The sequence below is a fragment of the Perca fluviatilis genome, chromosome 1 (assembly GCF_010015445.1).
Source record: "Perca fluviatilis chromosome 1, GENO_Pfluv_1.0, whole genome shotgun sequence".
In the NCBI taxonomy this organism is placed as follows: Eukaryota; Metazoa; Chordata; class Actinopteri; order Perciformes; family Percidae; genus Perca; species Perca fluviatilis.
In genome coordinates this window covers 6695378-6714402 of record NC_053112.1, presented here as the reverse complement: position 1 = coordinate 6714402, position 19025 = coordinate 6695378, and the positions used below count along the sequence as shown (strand labels likewise).

The window sequence follows — 19025 nt, the reverse complement described above, 5'->3', positions numbered from 1 at the left end:
CCTCGTAGCGGACTGTGGGTCATTAGGGGCCGTCCTGCTGATCTACATCTTATTGTAGACCAAAAGGCCCATTCGGAGCCAGGAAAAGCCCAGTACCGTACGTACACACCAGCGGCGACTTGAGCTACAAAAGATACTACAAGTAATTCGTTTTCAAATGGAAGCTCCTCTCAGCTGCAAGGAGCGGATAATCTGTCAAGCGGAAAGTTGAACTTTTATGGTCAACTTCGTGGCCACGAGCTATGACGCGGTTCTGCGGCAAACGACCGGCAACCAATCGGAATATAGGACGTCCTTCCCGCTGGCTGATCCCAGAGAAACTTTCGTTCCTACCAGAACTTTAGTTCTGAGAAAAATGGGAGGAAAAGCTCATCGTCGCTTTGAGCATCGTTTGTCAGCACATTCAGCCATCACTCGACACAAAACTAGAGTTATATTTATTTAGGCTAATTATAAAAAAAAGGTTGATCAAAACTATTCTAAACAATTTCTGACATTATATATGTAATTTATAAAAAAAGGTTTCTAGTGTCAAAAAAAAAAAAAAAATTCGAGACAGCATAATAAATCGCGATATTTTCCGTGGCAATCCTGTATCGATACACAGATGCCAAGTATTGATCACATACATACATACATACATACATACATACATACATAATATATAGGTGAGTTTGTCTGCCTGGCAATCCCATTTTGCAACATTTAAAATTGAAGTGAGATGAACAAATGGAGAAATGTATATTTTTAGATTAAAAACAGATGCTGACAAAGTTTAAAAAAAATCGCAATAATATCGTATGGTGACAGAAGTACCGTTGTGATATTGTATCGCGAGGCCTCCGGTGATTCCCAGCCCCTAGCACGTACGGTTAGCTGCTGCGCTTTTCCAGATTAGAGCTCTTTGCAGAAAGAGTTTAACAGAGAAACAGTTTAAGGAAAGGGTTTCCTTTTGGGGGGGGGGGAGGACAAGAGACGCTGGATAAGCACTTTCACTTCCCTGTGTTTAACCCTTGGGTCGTCTTCCTCGTCGACCACGCACTTGTTGTCCTTTTCCAAAAAAAAAAACTAAAAAGACATTGCTTTTTCAATGGTTTTGACGCAAAAACTTATGAATTATTTTGACTAATTAGTTAAAAATCAGAGGAACGTACAGTAAGTTGATGGATAATCACAGAATGTCAAAGTTTAGATGCCGTTTTCAAACCATTTAAATGCTATAAATTGAATTAAAAACTGCCCAAATCTTTGTGTTTTTGGGGCAATTTGTTTCAAAGAAGACGCACAATTCTGATATAAGAAAAACTTTGCAAGCGCGAAAGTTTTGAGACTTAAGTGGTACGACTAAAACTCACAAAAAACATCCCCCAATCAGCAAAAGGAACCTGTAATATGGTATATACCTTGACGGTCTTCTTGGCGTACTTGTCCAGGGCGGCTCCCTGAGTCTTGAAGATGGCCACGTTGGCCTTCAGCAGGTCCTTCCTCTCCATCCCCTCCTTCCTGGGCATGGAGCCCACCAAGATGGCCGCGTCCAGGTCCTTGAAGCCAACCTCCACCTTGTCAGTGGGGATCACCTCTGTGGGGGGGGGAAGAGGAGAGGGATGTGTTCAGCATGGAGTCACAGGAGAGATGGAGATAGATAGATAGATAGACTAAAATTGTGTTCTTGTCTGCACCACATCGTTTGAAAACCAGACCGACATTCAAGCACATGAAGCAGGATACTGTATAAACTGTAGGACACAATTTGTAGGCTGCAGCACCACAATACTTAAATTCAGAAGTGTGTGACACATGTTATGCCTTCAACAAACATTGTGCCTCCCCTTGTGATTTGGATATTGCACTAGTCCATACTGCGATTTCAATGAAATTGCGATTAATTGTGCAGCCCTAATTGCGATGGAGTTTTTACTCTACAAATTACACACATTGCAGATTTGCACGGTTCGAAGATCCCAGATGACCTCCGCAATCTATCTATCTATCTATCTATCTATCTATCTATCTATCTATCTATCTATCTATCTATCTATCTATCTATCTATCTTGCAGGAACGTCTGTCTGTTATGCGCATATCTCTCGAACCGTGGACATTTTGTGACTACATTCTGAATCTGCAGCGTTCTCATCAGATAAATACAGCAGTACAATGTCTTCCTCTGACGTAGAAGTAGCCTACACTGTAAGTCAGTAGTAGGCTATACAGTGGAGTTGCATATGAAGTTGTTTGGGGTCCTTCTGTAAGTCATTTTGGGGTACAATTTGGTTTTGATGAATTCTACAAGCAGCAATACCACCAGGCCAAGCAATCGCCCGTTCCAAACAGGCACATTTTCAACAGGCTCTGCACTAGTTATTACAACTTTCTAAAAAGGTCCCCAGGTAACACTGGTCCCGCGTGCATCTGGCTTCACCTCCTTTTACTCAGAAACTTGTTATTAATTGACATTTATTAACGGCCTGTTAAGCTGTAAGATATCTTATCTTTCTCTCTAGAGGTAACAGCGGTTACTCTGCTGTAGGAACACATGGTATTGATAACGATAAGGAGGATGATTGATGACTGATTAGGGGCATTGATTTTCTTTTAAACATCTGGATCTGTCAGCCTTCTCTGTACCCGCTCTTCTACTACGTCTCTCAGATAAAGTCCTGCCGCCTCGGCTGATCCTGAAGATAAGATGCGTTCGGGGTCCGCCCATTAGTAGTAAAAGTGCAGCTGTCAGACTGGACTTCAGTCAGAGTTCATGTGTCTCTCCTCCGTTCATTGTTGGCCCACCACTGATCTGATTGGCTACTGGGGAGTGTTAACCACGGGCCAACCAGAGGCCTTTATTTCAGACACTCCCACCCTCCTCCTCCCCACAGGGGAGATAGAGACAGATAGAGAGACAGAAAGAAAGAAAGAAAGAAAGAAAGAAAGAAAGAAAGAGAGACAGAAAGAAAGCGACCGAGAGAGACGGATAGAGACAGACCGAGAGAGACCAAGAGAGAAAGAGAGACAAAGACCGAGAGAGAAAGAGAGAGAGACAGAGAGAGACACAGACAGAGAGAGAGAGGGACACAGACAGAGAGAGAGAGACAGAGAGAGAGAGATAGAGAGACAGACAGAGACACAGAGAGATAGAGAGACAGACAGAGAGAGAGACAGAGAGAGAGAGAGAGACAGACACAGAGAGAGAGAGAGAGACAGACACAGAGAGAGAGAGAGAGACACAGAGAGAGAGAGACAGACACACAGAGAGAGAGACAGAGAGAGACAGAGAGAGAGAGAGAGACAGAGAGAGAGAGACAGACAGACAGAGAGACACAGAGAGCGAGAGACAGACAGACACAGAGAGAGAGAGACAGACAGAGAGACAGAGACACTCCCCCTCCCTCCCCACAGGGGAAGGAGAGACAGACAGACAGACAGCAGTGTGTTTTTGGCCGAGTTAGTGTTTTGGTTCAGACAGTAACCGTGTCGTCTCACCCCTCAGCAGTGGGAGGGCGCAGTCCTGCAGCTCCATGACGACCCCGTCCAGCACGGGCAGCATGGGGGGGATGTCCAGCAGGACCAAGATGATTGGCTGAAAAACGAGACAAAAAGTATTACCTCAAACTCCACAAAACAACATAGCACAGAATACCTTTAATTGTCACTATACACACACACACACACACGTACAATGAGATTACAGCAATATACATATTGAGAGTTGTATTCTGCATTTTTTATTTTCCAGTTTGTTATTTACTGTAAATGTTTGTTTGGTTACTTGTGGGTATGATATAATCATGTCAATGTCCAGCACTTTGGTTGTTTTAAATGTGCTTTACTAATAAAGTTGGATTGGATGTAATAAATATAACATGGAATAAAGTAAGTGGTGCAAAAAAAGGGGGTAAGGTGCACAGCTCTGAGACGCTATATACATATCCCTTTCTGTAGGACATCATTTGCCCAAACTGTGTTTTCAGTAAAAAGGGGCAAAATTGTGGAACTCTCTGCCAGACCACTTGAAATGTATCCCAACATTTGCCACTTTAAAAATCGCCACAATTAGCCACACATTGTGGCTAATTCGGGAACAATCTTTGTCGTCATCTTTAGTTTTTACACTGTGCTCGCATTGTATACTTTCCTTCCATTTTAATTTCATCTTTATTATTATTATTATTATTATTATTATTATTATTATTATTATTATTATTATTATTATTATTATTATTATTATTATTATTATTATTAATAATAATGCCTAGCTCTAGTATACGGCATCATTTTAATTTTCATAACTTTGCCACATATACAGTACAGGCCAACAGTTTGGACACACCTTCTCATTCTCATGCGTTTCCTTTTTATTTTCATGACTATTTACATTGTAGATTCTCACTGAAGGCATCAAAACTATGAATGAACACATATGGAATTATGTACTTAACAAAAAAGTGTGAAATAACTGAAAACATGTCTTATATTTTAGATTCTTCAAAGTAGCCACCCTTTGCTTTTTTTGATAACTCTGCAAACCCTTGGTGTTCTCTCAATGAGCTTCATGAGGTAGTCACCTGAAATGGTTTTACCTTCACAGGTGTGCTTTGTCAGGGTTCATTAGTGGAATTATTTCCCTTATTAATAAAAAAGCAAAGGGTGGCTACTTTGAGGAATCTAAAATATAAGACATGTTTTCACACTTTTTTGTTAAGTACATAATTCCATATGTGTTCATTCATAGTTTTGATGCCTTCAGTGAGAATCTACAATGTAAATAGTCATGAAAATAAAGAAACACATTGAATGAGAAGGTGTGTCCAAACTTTTGGCCTGCACTGTATATATTTTGGAAAACCAATGTATAAACTCGGCAGAATTTGCATGAATGGTGGAAACGCCGCTCAGAAGATAAAAGGATTGATCACCAAAAAGCCCATTTAAAAAAGAATTTTGCAGTGTGGTTGGACCTTAAATTTCGGCAAGAATGGATCCAACATCCGGCTTAAATTTAAGAGTTTTTCCCTCAAGAACTTGATGACAGTCTTTATTTCGGCATGTATTAAATCCATAAGAAACGTAGGGAACATTGCAGTATTTCAAAAAAAGACAGTGGAAATGCTACTAGAGAAAAAAAAAACAACAACAACAACAACAACGCTCATTATCTATGGCTTGGTCATCATAAATCTTAAAGTACTCTGACGCGTTTCGGCATACAAGCCTTCGTCGAAGGCTTGTATGCCGAAATGCGTCAGAGTACTTTAAGATTTATGATGACCAAGCCATAAATAAAGGCTTAGTATTTTTCTAAAAGAGAGTTCCTTGGAGTTTTCTTATTGGTTTCTACATTATGATTGTCCCATCCAAAGAGCACCTCAAGCCAACTTTTTGAGTCCAGGAAGCGCTCCGCTACAGACATTTGATAAAGCTCATTATCTGCTGATTAATATTGGTACAAAAGTTTAGTAATTTTTTGTGTGTTACTAAAGCCTTTCCCAATGCTCTTTTCCTAAACCCCAGTATTTCCTTTAGGATTTTTTTTAGCAGTGGGGGCAGGTCCGAATAATAATAAATTGAATTTATATAGTGCTTTTCATAGACTCAAAAGGTCCGAACACAGTGATTGAACTGTATTTTTTGAGTTACTATATAGGCCAACTTTGATCTTGACATATAGGCTATAAGCATTCTGTAGCAACTAACAATAAACCCACTATTAATTCCATTATCTTAATGCAGTGCAACTGCATCAGCATGGAAATATTGCACCTGAAATACAAACGTGAGCGAAGGCGTTCAGCAATCGCTATTATATCGAATCAACCGCCACGTGCAATTTAGCTAGCAGGTGAAGAACGCAAAAAATGAAAAATCACCAGTTAACTAAAATGTGCAAGACCAGGCTTAAATGAACTGACAACATCAGTTGTAAAGAGCACAAAATACTGTCATTTGACTTCTTTAAATTAGGCTCACACGCTGATGCGTTTTGGCACAAAGCCTTCTTCAGAGACTCATTTTATTACACAGATTGTAAAATCATATACAGCAATATTTCCATAAATCATTCCCGATTCCTGCTTATTGATTTGCCGACAATGGTCTCACACAGACGGGAACTTAATATCACTAATAATAGCACTAATTAATATCACTAGCTGAGTCCTGATCCTCATCACGGTGACTCTTACGGGCCAATCAGGTTATTGGGCTTAACGCAGAAGTACAATTACAGTCGTGCTGTCCAAAAATAAGCAGAACATTTCTGAAAATTAAGAGTTGCTCCGATTAGAGTCTACGCACTGATCCGATACCACGTAATTCACCCTGAAAAAAAATATTACTTTAAAAAGTCGTTTATGTATGTTTTTTTTTTTCCATTATAACTGGATGACTGTCAAATTAAATAAAAGAAAAGTTCGACAGCATTCATTCTCGGTCTATATTTGCTCACGTTTAACCTGAGCCAGGCCATACAACGACAAAATTGATGACAGTGATATATATTGTGAATGCACTGGTATCGGCTTGGTACTGGGTATCAGGCGATATGCAAGTTCAGGTATCGAAATCCTTATCAGGAAGGAAATAAAAAATAATAAAGTACTGGAACATCTCTACTGAAAATATTTAAATATTATGGTATTCCTTCTTGTGTTTAAAAGGTTTTCTGACTTATAATATTCCCCTGAAAAAGGACTCCAATGAGCTGATGGCATAGCCCAGAATAAACCATGTATTTTTCATGATGGAGTCCATTATGTAACAGTCATGCCCATTTGTCTGTGCAGAGATTAGCTTCGGGGTAAAGGGGCCTCTGCTGCTGCTGCTGCTGCTGCTCTGGTGCAGGTTATGTAATCAAGAGATCAGGCTCAGTCTTACCTGGTCCTTCCCGAACACATCTCCCTTGGCGATGCTGTACAGCAGGGAGTAGGCAATCTGGCCAGCAGCGCCGGTCACCACGACACGGATTGGTTCGGGCTGGGGTGGGGGGGGAAAAACAAACAGGTTTGGTTGCTATGTGTCATTGACCTAGATCAGCAGTGTCAAACTCAACTTCCCAGAGGGCCACATGGGAAATTACAATCACACCAAGGGCCAGACATGTTTAGTTTATCAATAGGTTTTGGGTCATATGTTCTTCTCACTTACAGTTTGGTCGACATAAAGTCCTAAAGAAGTCAGGAGAAAGTTCCCTGGCCATCATAGAAAAGAAGCGCCCCAAAAACATCAGAAAAAAAGACAAAAATGTAAAATTAATAAATAAATAAAAACTAAAATTTTGGTACAAGTGACCAAAACGTCTGGAAAAGGGACCAAAACATCAGAAAAAGTGGCAAAAAGTAGGTGGGCCAAAATGTTTTGTGAACCTAAAATTGATGTGCGGGCCAGATCAGAACCTGCAAGGGGCCAGATTTGGGCCACGGGCCTTGAGTTTGACACATGTGACCTAGATAAACAGAGAGAGAAAAGGAAGCAACAGTAACATGCATTGCTGGTATGAAGTTATTAGGCCTTTATTTAATGGATAGAGTCCTCACAGTGAGGCTGCTGGTGTACAAGGCCTTCATTAGTGGCTCCACCTCCTGTGGAACTCTGCCCCTATTGTATGAAGGAGACTTCAAACCAAACTCCATTTAGAAATCCGTGCAATGTAGAATGACCTTGCATACTGGCAAAGGTGGATACAACATGCGGTTTAATTTTAGACTAGCTTTAGCAGTGGATGTCCCTCTTTAATTCGGCATGAATTAAAAACAATCAAACAGCAGATTAACGGTCATAAACCACAACTTTCCAACGCTCCTCAATGTGCGAAATAATGGATAAAACAGAGCCAACCAGTAGAATTGAAGCACAATTAATGACGCGGAGTGATTTTTTTTGCAAGCCGAAATGAAGGTTGTTCCCAGGACATTGAGAAATCACCTTGCATCATATTTAAAACTGGCTGCAACTTCTCCCAACAAGCAAGACAAAAGTTAATTTGCGAGATTTGCAAAGCAAGATTCAAACTGCTCAAACTGCTGTCATGATTGGTTCACCCCCGACTGAATAAAAGAATAGGCCGATGATGCAACTTGACAATGACGCCACGCCACAGCCGGGTTATTAAAATGGAGGCAGATGCATGAATGTACAGCGGACTGGCAAGTCAAACAAACAAGTCTGCCCTCTCGGCTGCAGTTTCCTGCTGTACAGCTACATCTCTGGAGGTTTTCATTCAACCATCATTTCTAACCTGCGTGTCGAAACTGCGCAACAGACCTGCGTGCGAGAGCGTTGCCCTTGGCGCTTTTAAGCATGAAAATCACTCAGCACATTCAAAACGTCCATTAAATAAGAAATAATACTGTTAGCATAAAGTTAGATTAAATTATGACGTGGCTCTCTTTTCAATGTCAACTATTTACGCATAATGTTACATTTTTTGACGATTTGATAGAAGACTCAGGTGATACTATTGAACATTTCAAAAAGCCGACAAAAAAAGCAGATAATGTCGCATCTTACCATTTTGGCTAACGGCTGGAGATGCTGTAGGTCTGCGGTGGCTCAGAGTCGGACTAGAGTAGACGGAAGGGTCACCTCTATCCCTTGTATTTCAGTCAGGCGGTGATACGACTCGTCCCACACTCGTTTATGGGACTTGTAGTCTTTTTTATGATGTTAACACAGGCTTTGACAACTGAGCCGACTCGACAAATGGAACACAATCTCCCGTGATGCACCGCTCCGGTCACACCGCGCCCACCGACGGCTTCGCATCAGAGGCAGAGAAGGAGGATTTTCTGAAAAGGTTTTTTTTTGTCAGGAAGTTGCACTTTGGCGACATCTCGTGATTCAATTCAAAACACGTTCATAAACCAACGAGCTACGAGATGACTCGTGTTGATTCGGCGCATACAAAGAAACATTTTGAAAATAGGAAAAAAAGGCAAAAGGTACAAGACTGTGTACAAGAAACGGTCACTCAGCGGTAGCCAGGCAGCTCACTTAAACTGTTCGCGGGTGGTTGTGTTTCCATGGTAACAACAAGCTCCACCAATCACAGACGTCGCTGTTTTCGCTTAGGAGTGTGGGTAGTGTATTACTTCTCCATGACATGGTGAATAAAACGTGTTTTTCTTAAGACCAGGTTGATTTCATACAGACTTGTGGCTTCTACGGGGGTATGCTCTTTGGTCTCACATCCTCGAAGCTCGTCGTCAGTCTGCCTCGGATGGTTTAGACATTGTGGCTGATAATCAAAGTCCTTATCAAGAAAATGAATAGGATTTTTAAAGGTGCCCTGCCACATGTATTTCATGACTTTGTGGTAATGTCTGAAGTTCTACCATGGACTCTGTAAAAAAATGTTTTGTGGTTAAAAATGCCTTGGTTACCTTGTTTCAAGCCATTCTAGCGCGATATAGAAAGCCTGCAGGAAGACTCAGCTCGATTTGTGCCAGTTCACATTAATATTCAACGAGCTAAGCTGCTTGACTCTGATTGGCTTACAGCTAGCCAATGAGAGCCTGGCTATCAACATCCTTTACCCAGTGCAACTGGGTGAGCTCATGAATATTAATGAGCTCAGGCAACATGATGTCGGACAGATCTGTTGAGCTCTGTTTGAAGAATTAGACACTGCTTTGACTGCGCTGTGACAGTGTCTCATTAACTGTAAATCACTTAATGACACCTACTGTATAAAGGTCAGTGTATCTTTTGGTAATTTGATTTTCTTTTGAAAATATAACATTTAAAATTGAAATATAAGGCAGTTTTTTCATTTTCATGGTCAAAAGGGGATGAGAGAAATTAAAAAACATGCTTTGATTTTCATTTTCTATTTCGTATTACAAAAAAATCACTAGAAAGTTTTTTCATATTCTGAGACCGGATGTTGCATTTCCAAGGCAATAGCACCGGTGTAGCCTACGGATGTATTAAGAGAACGTGCAGCCTACAGAAATTTGGGTTTCTTTCAACCAAATTGGTTGTATTTGGAAAAATTATGCGATCGCATAATCATAATCGTTTTTTCTGGAGGGACTGACTTAACGGCAGCAACAGAAAGTTTTCTGGCATCAGACCTTGGCGCATATAGTCAGTGGTGTAGTCTAATGAATTGTAGTTGGTATACTGTATATGTATGGGCCAGGATAGGCCTCGTGGGGGGGGGGGGCATATCATAGTGGGGGGGGTCTGGGTCCTCCCCCAGTAACATTTTGAGCATCAAAGACTTCATTTCCTGTATTCGGATACACTTTTATGCACCAATTTACAGTGGAAATCCCTTTATTTAGCCTATGCGAAGAAGAAAAACACAGATGACAATTCAAAATATGTCAAAAATATAATGTAAAGTATGTTGTTGCGTATCATTGGGCGGTTTTAAGTGGAGCTTCCTTAGTGGGTATATACCGCGTATACCTGCGTATCACGTAGACTACACCGCTGGTTACAGCTGTGAACTGAGAGTCTATTTCCTCCGATGGTTCGACTCTCTTCGGGCGAAGTTGTCTGAGTAGAGACAGAGAGTCAGAGGGAGGCAGGGAGAGAGAGGGTAATAAATAAATGTGACATTATGAAATAAAAGTCCCCCCCTCGCCCAAGTATTATCAGAGTATAGGTTTCTAAAGTCATTGTAGCCTGCAGGCTGAAAGCAACACTGGTACATCGGCACTATTACCTTGGAAATGACATCCGGTACCAGAATATGAAAATAACTTTTCTGTTTTTTATTATATGAAATAGAAAATGAAGATCAAAGCATATTTATATATATATATAAAATTATGAAAAAAATTAGAATTTTCTTTTACTATCTTTTGACCATGAAAAGGAAAAAAAAAACACCTTATATTTCTATTTCAAATTTTGTATTATAAAATTGTAATGCCCATTTTAGGCAAGGAAAATCAAATGACCAAAAGATACACACTGACCTATAAACTCTATAAAATAAAAAGAGGGCAATGTTTACAGGTGTGAACATATGTTTCTCTGACATTAACTATTAGTCGAGATAATTCCTAATTTCTGCTCATTTTACTCAAAAATTACCGATAATTTCACGTAAATGATGTTTATTCAGCGTCAATTCCATAAAGAAATGTAAAACTAGTGGTAACAACTTATGAAGTAGGCTAAAAAGATATTACATAAAATTGGGTAATCATTAAGAAGCTACTGTATGCTTTATAAACAGGCAAACCGAACCGGAGGACAACCAGTGCATGTTTAACGGGAAGACAATACGACAAAAAAAAAAAAGAACGTTGAAAAAAGTGACAAAAATGTCGGAAAAAGCTTCAAAAACGCAGGGAAAGATAATCGACAAAAACATCGGAAAAAAGTGACCTAAAACTTGGAAATAAAGTCGGGAAAAGTGAGAGTGTGTCGAAAAAAGAACAACAAAATGTTGTTCTTTTATCGAACAGTGAATTTTATTCTTGTATTTTATTTCGCATACAATTTTAATACGGAATTGTAAATTTTATTTTTGGATTTTGTTTTCTTTTTTTTTATACTGAACTATATTTTTATTTATGTATCTTAAATGGTTTTAAATTTGTATTCATTACTATTTTTATTCTTATTTTACTCCCTATTTTGCTGTTTGTTCTTTAATGACTGATGATTTGTGTAAAGCACTTTGAGTTGCCTTGTGCTGAAATGTGCTATATAAATAAAATTGCCTTGCCTTGCCTTGAAAAGTTTGAATTTAATATTTAGACCGAGAAAAACTAAAAAGTTGCACGGGGGGTTAGGAGTTAAGTGATACGCCTGGTGTGCCGTTATGCTGATTGGAGCGCGTTCTAAATGTCTAGTCGACCAATCAGATTGCCTAGTCGCATCTACTTGTTGTATACTTTTCAGATTAATATTTACACGCCAAACAAATTCAATTTCAATTCAATTCAATTTTATTTATAGTATCAAATCATAACATAAGTTATCTCGAGACACTTTACAGATAGAGTAGGTCTAGACCGCACTCTATAATTTACAAAGTGAAGTGAGTCCCCAGGTTTTAGGAACCATTCAGCCTTCAACTCTGACTGATTAATCAGGGGAAAGAGCACGGTGAGCTCCAACAGCATTCCTCTGCTGTCTGCAGGGAGCTAAGCAGCTTCACGTAATGATCCTTTAAGCAACTTAACGGTCCCATAAAATGGAAAGTGCTTTTTCCATGTTGTTACCGTCAGTTTCTAAGTGCTGTTATATGCATTTTGTGTGGTTTATTGGCCAAAACTATCTTTTTCACTTATGCATCTTGAACTTGGAAACATGCATAACAATTCCTGGCAACAAAATGTGACTATATATATTATGCTTTTCATGTTTTGTTTTTTTTTGTCCTTTTTCTGGGAATTTAGGGGTTGAACGACATTAGCAGGGATTTTTTTTCTAAAATATCACAAAATATCTTTACATTTTAATCTTTCTTCGGTGAAAACACAAAGTCAAAATAGCATGAAGGGATTTGGTATTCTTGCAGCTTTGAAATAATCGACCAATTTCACAGACCCTTTTGTGGTGGCTGATCAAAAGTTTCCTAGAGGGCTAAATTTGCTAGTCTGGTCCTACCAGACTCTGGTACACTAGCCTGGTCCTACCAGACTCTGGTACATTAGCCTGGTCCTACCAGACTCTGGTACATTAGCCTGGTCCTATCAGACTCTGGTACACTAGCCTGGTCCTATCAGACTCTGGTACACTAGCCTGGTCCTATCAGACTCTGGTACACTAGCCTGGTCCTATTAGACTCTGATCCATTGGCCTGGTCCTACCAGACTCTGGTACACTAGCCTGGTCCTACCAGACTCTGGTCCATTAGCCTGGTCCTACCAGACTCTGGTACACTAGCCTGGTCCTATCAGACTCTGGTACACCAGCCTGGTCCTACCAGACTCTGGTACACTAGTCTGGTCCTACCAGACTCTGGTGCACTAGCCTGTTCCTACCAGACTCTGGTACACTAGCCTGGTCCTACCAGACTCTGGTACATTAGCCTGGTCCTATCAGACTCTGGTACACTAGCCTGGTCCTATTAGACTCTGATCCATTAGCCTGGTCCTACCAGACTCTGGTACACTAGCCTGGTCCTACCAGACTCTGGTCCATTAGCCTGGTCCTACCAGACTCTGGTACACTAGCCTGGTCCTATCAGACTCTGGTACACTAGCCTGGTCCTATCAGACTCTGGTCCATTAGCCTGGTCCTATCAGACTCTGGTACACTAGTCTGGTCCTACCAGACTCTGGTCCATTAGCCTGGTCCTACCAGACTCTGGTACACTAGCCTGGTCCTACCAGACTCTGGTCCATTAGCCTGGTCCTATCAGACTCTGGTACATTAGCCTGGTCCTACCAGACTCTGGTACATTAGCCTGGTCCTACCAGACTCTGGTACATTAGCCTGGTCTTACCATACTCTGGTATATTAGCCTGGTCCTACCAGACTCTGGTACACTAGCCTGTTCCTACCAGACTCTGGTACACTAGCCTGGTCCTACCAGACTCTGGTACACTAGCCTGTTCCTACCAGACTCTGGTACATTAGCCTGGTCCTACCAGACTCTGGTACACTAGCCTGGTCCTACCAGACTCTGGTACACTAGCCTGTTCCTACCAGACTCTGGTACATTAGCCTGGTCCTACCAGACTCTGGTACACTAGCCTGGTCCTACCAGACTCTGGTGCACTAGCCTGTTCCTACCAGACTCTGGTACACTAGCCTGGTCCTACCAGACTCTGGTACATTAGCCTGGTCCTACCAGACTCTGGTCCACTAGCCTGGTCCTACCAGACTCTGGTACATTAGCCTGGTCCTACCAGACTCTGGTACACTAGCCTGGTCCAATACTCTCAGACTCTGGTACACTAGCCTGTTCCTACCAGACTCTGGTACATTAGCCTGGTCCTACCAGACTCTGGTACACTAGTCTGGTCCTACCAGCCTCTGGTACACTAGCCTGGTCCTACCTGTACTCCTTTTACTATCAACAAACTAACCCTAACACTCTCTCATTTTTTTCCTTATCTTCTTTTTCTTTTTTTTTTTCTACACACTACTATCCTCCAATACTTTTACTTACACTATTCTCTTCTCCATACTTTTTTCTTTTACTTTTCTCTTTTTTTTCTCTTATCTTATACAATTATACATTTTATTTTTATTCTTCTAATCTCACTTCTTTTCTTTTTCTTTCTACTCTCTGTCTCTTTTTCTATTTTTTTCTACATTCTATCATACTTTCCTCTTCTCCCTCCCTCTTTATAATAACTCTTTCCCCCAAAAAAAGATGAGCTCTAAACCCCATGGTAAGTATATCAGTCCCTCCAGAAAAACGCGATTATGCGATCGCATAACTCAACGCATAATCAGCCAAAGTCTGCATATTTATGCGGGAGGGGGGGAGGTTGCATTTTTTCAGATACGGCGCACTTTTGCCACATAAATTGCAGATTTCCGCGCAAAATATGCGTGGCTTGCATGATTTCATAATCCCCGCATTTTCTTTGCAAAAAAGTCCCGTAATATATCTTAGCAGAAAGTTGAAAAATGTTGTTTACTTCACACGAGAGCGGCCATTTTCATCGAAAAGCAGGGTGTTTTTTTTTTCTCTTTTTCATCAAACCGCAATTTTTGCAAGTTCCTGCAATTTCATCGCATAAAATTGCATAAATATCATATATAGCATATTCAGACTGATCTCATGAATTGGCGTATGTATGACACGGCAATTTGTATTCCGTTTTTGCGTGTTATGAAGACGCATAATCGCATTTTTGCGTGTATATCAACGCAAATCGGCCGCCATTAGCCTATATTGCGAGTCCATTTCCGCCGTAGCGAGTGGTATAAAGGAACGGGGGATTGGGTAAGGAGGTATGTTGGGGTGGTGGAGGGGTAGAACACAGGACTTTCATCTGGGAGAGCTGGGTTCGCGCCTCGCGTGTGGCGATTTTTCAGCAGTTTTTTGCCGTTTTTTGTTTTTAATAAGCCTTACCCAATGTTTCTTTCCTAAACCCAACCATTTGTTGTTGTCGTAAGCGTGTTTTAGTCGTTATTTTCCGTGTTTTTGTCACTGTTTTGTTACTAAAGCCTTTCCCTGTGTTCTTTTCCTAAACTCAACCATTTTTTTTTTCTTGCCAGGCGTGTGACGTTGTTCTCGCGATAGTACGTTGCGTTCTCGCGATAACGCGCAACGTGGCGAGGCCACGTGGTGGGTCTCTTTACATCAGCTGTTTCCAGCGTGTATCATACACGTGGATAGCTGAAAATGGCGTAAAATAACACGCCATTTGGCTTTATGAAAGTGGCGTATATATTTACGCAAAGTCATGATGCCATGTTGGCATATTCCATCGCATTTTTTAAGAAAACGTGCCGCATATTCAAGAATACAATGTAGGCAAATGGAATTTCATTTAGATCGAAAACTTTTCTGAACCAGATCTTCTGGATTATTCACGGGTCACAGAGAGGTCACGTTCGCTCGCCAGACTACAGGAAGTCGCCGGGTTCAGTTGCCAGCTCGTTAAGCTGTTGTTCAAGCCTGTTATCTGCGGCCACGCGGGAGGTAAATCTGAACCGAGCCGAGCTGTCTGATCAGCTGACATTTATAGAGCAGAACAGCAGCAAGTTCAGACATCAGCAGGTTCAAAGTGTACACCTGCCCGTGGGTTACAGATGGAAATACGCTAGTAAAATGTTGGAAAATTTCAAGAAAAATGTCGGAATGTTTCAAGGAAAAAAGTCTCAATAAGTTAAGCTACATTTAGCTGATAATACTTTTAATTATTTTACTTCAGTAAGGTTTTGAATGCAGGACTTTAACTTGTAATGGTGTATTTTCACAGTGTGTATTACTACTTAGTATGCAGCGCAGTATCTGAATACTTCTTCCACCTCTGGAGAAAGGATGAAGAGACCATTACGATATTTAATTTTCATAAACAGAGGTTGTATTAAGTGATCTTTTTGTCTGTAACTCACAAACGTTAAATAAGCAGTTAAAAATGAAATGGTCAGATATTTTGTTAAAGGGTCCCCATCTGAGTTTTTGCTTTATGTTTTATTACAGAAAGTGTATTAAAACACATTACTTGTTAGTTATGGATGGAATTAAAGTGAAAAGAAATTATTCTCCTTTGTGCTGGGGACCCACCTCAAAGACCCCTGGGGGTCCACGGACCCCACGTTGGGAACCACTGTGATACATTGTTGAATTTGCCAAAAGTATGCACTTCTGGTTTGGGGCCCTTAATCCAGATCCAGCATACGATTATATCTTAGACTAGACAACAGTTCCAACTTTGTGTCAACAGTTTCTACGTGGCGATGCCCCCCCCCCCCTCTTGCACAAAGCTAGCTCCATGAAAAAATGATTTTCCCAGTTTAACGTGGAACAACTTGCAGCCAGGTTTCCACATCTTGCTGCGAGCCATTAAGAGATGAGTTAAGGCTACAGCTCAAATTAGAGAATCTTTGCTTAAATGTTCAGGTGTCAACCACATAGCCTACTTTTGTCAACCAATCGCTACCTTAAAGTGTTCATATTATGCTCATTTTCAGGTTCATAATTGTATTTAGAGGTTATATCAGAATAGGTTTACATGGTTTAACTTTTAAAAAACACCATATTTTTGTTGTACTGCACATTGCTGCAGCTCCTCTTTTCACCCTGTGTGCTGAGCTCTCTGTTTTAGCTACAGAGTGAGACATCTCACTGCTGTTACATCTTTGTTGGGAGTCGCACATGCTCAGTAGCTAGGTAAGGACTACTAGCCAGTCAGAAGCAGAGTATGAGGGCGTGCCCTGACAGTAGCTAGGTAAGGACTACTAGCCAGTCAGAAGCATAGTATGAGGGAGTGCCCTGACAGTACCTAGGTAAGGACTACTAGCCAGTCAGAAGCAGAGTATGAGGGCGTGCCCTGACAGTACCTAGGTAAGGACTACTAGCCAGTCAGAAGCAGAGTATGAGGGCGTGCCCTGACAGTAGCTAGGTAAGGACTACTAGCCAGTCAGAAGCAGAGTATGAGGGCGTGCCCTGACAGTACCTAGGTAAGGACTACTAGCCAGTCAGAAGCAGAGTATGAGGGCGTGCCATGCTAGCAGCTAGGTGAGCATTATAACGTTTGTTACAAAGTGACCACGACTGTCTCTGAAGTAAAGGCTGGACTACAATAGAGCTGTTTGGAGCAGTTGGTGAACAGTGTTTTCTGTTGGAGATGGTAAGTCCCTTTGGGGGGGGCTTTGGGCTTTTTCACTTTGTAAACCTATAACATGCTATATATATATATATATATATATATATATATATATATATATATATATATATATATATATATATATATATATATATAAAACACAATAAAGACCGGCAGCCATGTTGGATCTGTGTGCCGTTTGCTGCAGGTTCAGTTTCCTACAGCTGCCTGAAAGTAAAACAGGCTGCGGTGACAGCACCAACAACACGGCCTGGAACTGACCGCGGTGCTGATAATCTGCTGCAGGGACTGCTGCAACAAGGCGGCAGCAAAAACAGGGAGGAAAACCGGAAGCCCAGCAAGTCAGCCTTCGAAAATAAGAGTAAACATTGATGCTTTAAACAAACAATTTTAAAGAACGACAAATAGGCTTCCTCGTGGTGAGCAAATATTCCCAAAACTAAAATGTCTCCCACCTAAGCAAAGTTAAGAAGTAGGCTACTACGTCAAAATTAAATTAAGAGATAAGTCAACATCTTCACTAGAAACTTGGAACTAATCAGACATTGGTGCCTTACACTATATTTATATTTAAATCTTAAATCACAGACTATACTGATGTTGCACTATTCCTTCCCTCTCTTCAATTGTATATTTCTTGTAAATTTGTAAATTCTATTGTATTGTTATACAGCATACTTAACAGTATTTTTTTTAATATCTATTTCTTACGGTCCTTTTCTGTTTTTATTCTTTATATTTTAAGTGAGTGTTGTAGGCCTACTTTGAGAGCCTTCGGAGTCAAATTCCTTGTTTGTTTACGCAAACCTGGCCTATAAAGCTGATTCTGATTTTCAGCGTTTAAATATGTAGGCCTTTTATTTTGAAGGCAGTAACCGGATGTCGTGTTATTTACTCTGTCACGCTTCACTAAACTGTTTGGAAACGCTCCAAGCTGCCAAGTGGAGACGACTCTTACTGAATTAATAATGACGGGGTCAGAAAAAGACGCAACCTGCCGGGTTCCTTTACCTAGGGCTAGATGAAGGTAGTGTTGGGTTTCCGGGCGGCCATTTTCACACCTGAAGTCTAACGGTGAAAGGCCCCGCGGGTACAAAAACACCTCGTTCAGTCACCCATCTGTTCACTAAACGGTCATGAGCTACACTATTACACCAACTGACTTAGTTTTGGGAGGGAAATAGAGCCATAACGGGTTGTAACGGTCAAGTTTATCTCCATAATCTGTTTGTAATGGTGCGTTCAAGGACGCAACGGTCAGCTTCGACCCCCTGCGGTGGTCCAGCTTTCAAAACGGCATGCTTTTCAACTCACCTGCGGAGAAACCGCCCTCACCACCAGATACATGGAAGTTAGCATAGTCAACATGGTCCCGCCGGTGGTTTTTGCTGTCGTTCACAGACAAACTGACTCTCCTCTGATGCAGAAATGGCGTCTCGACCCGAAACGGTACCGGGAGAAAGACAGAGAGACAGGTAAACACCCACAGAGACAGACAGACAGGCAGCGGCACCAGAGTTGACTTTAAACCGCACTGCAGTTCGACTTCACGGCTTCGTGTGCCTCTGTTTGCCTCCAGACTCACTCACACGTCCACCCTCTACCTATGCACACACATTAAACACACGCACACACGCACACACATTAAAGACACACACACACCACACACACACACACACACACACACACTGCGGTCAGTCTAGTCTCTTAATAAGATTTTGAGGACGTAAATAGCCGCTGACTGAACTGCTATTTAAATCATCTCTCCAAGTGTGAGAACAGGTGTAAATTGATAGCAATGATGGAGGCA

The 19025-nt window shown here is 41.1% G+C and overlaps 1 protein-coding gene across 1 annotated transcript in view; it reads right to left on the bottom strand.

The window, feature by feature from the left end:
- LOC120564833 (malate dehydrogenase, cytoplasmic-like) overlaps window positions 1–18819 on the bottom strand; it is a 27375-nt gene extending 8556 nt beyond the window's left edge. Inside the window, exons 1-4 of the mRNA XM_039810077.1 lie at window positions 18530–18819; window positions 6870–6968; window positions 3480–3576; window positions 1404–1579 (exon numbers count right to left, since the gene is read on the bottom strand). Of these exons, the coding sequence (XP_039666011.1) occupies window positions 1404–1579; window positions 3480–3576; window positions 6870–6968; window positions 18530–18583 (426 nt within the window). The 5' untranslated portion in view covers window positions 18584–18819. The remainder of the gene's footprint in view (window positions 1–1403; window positions 1580–3479; window positions 3577–6869; window positions 6969–18529) is intronic.
- Window positions 18820–19025: the final 206 nt, after the last annotated feature.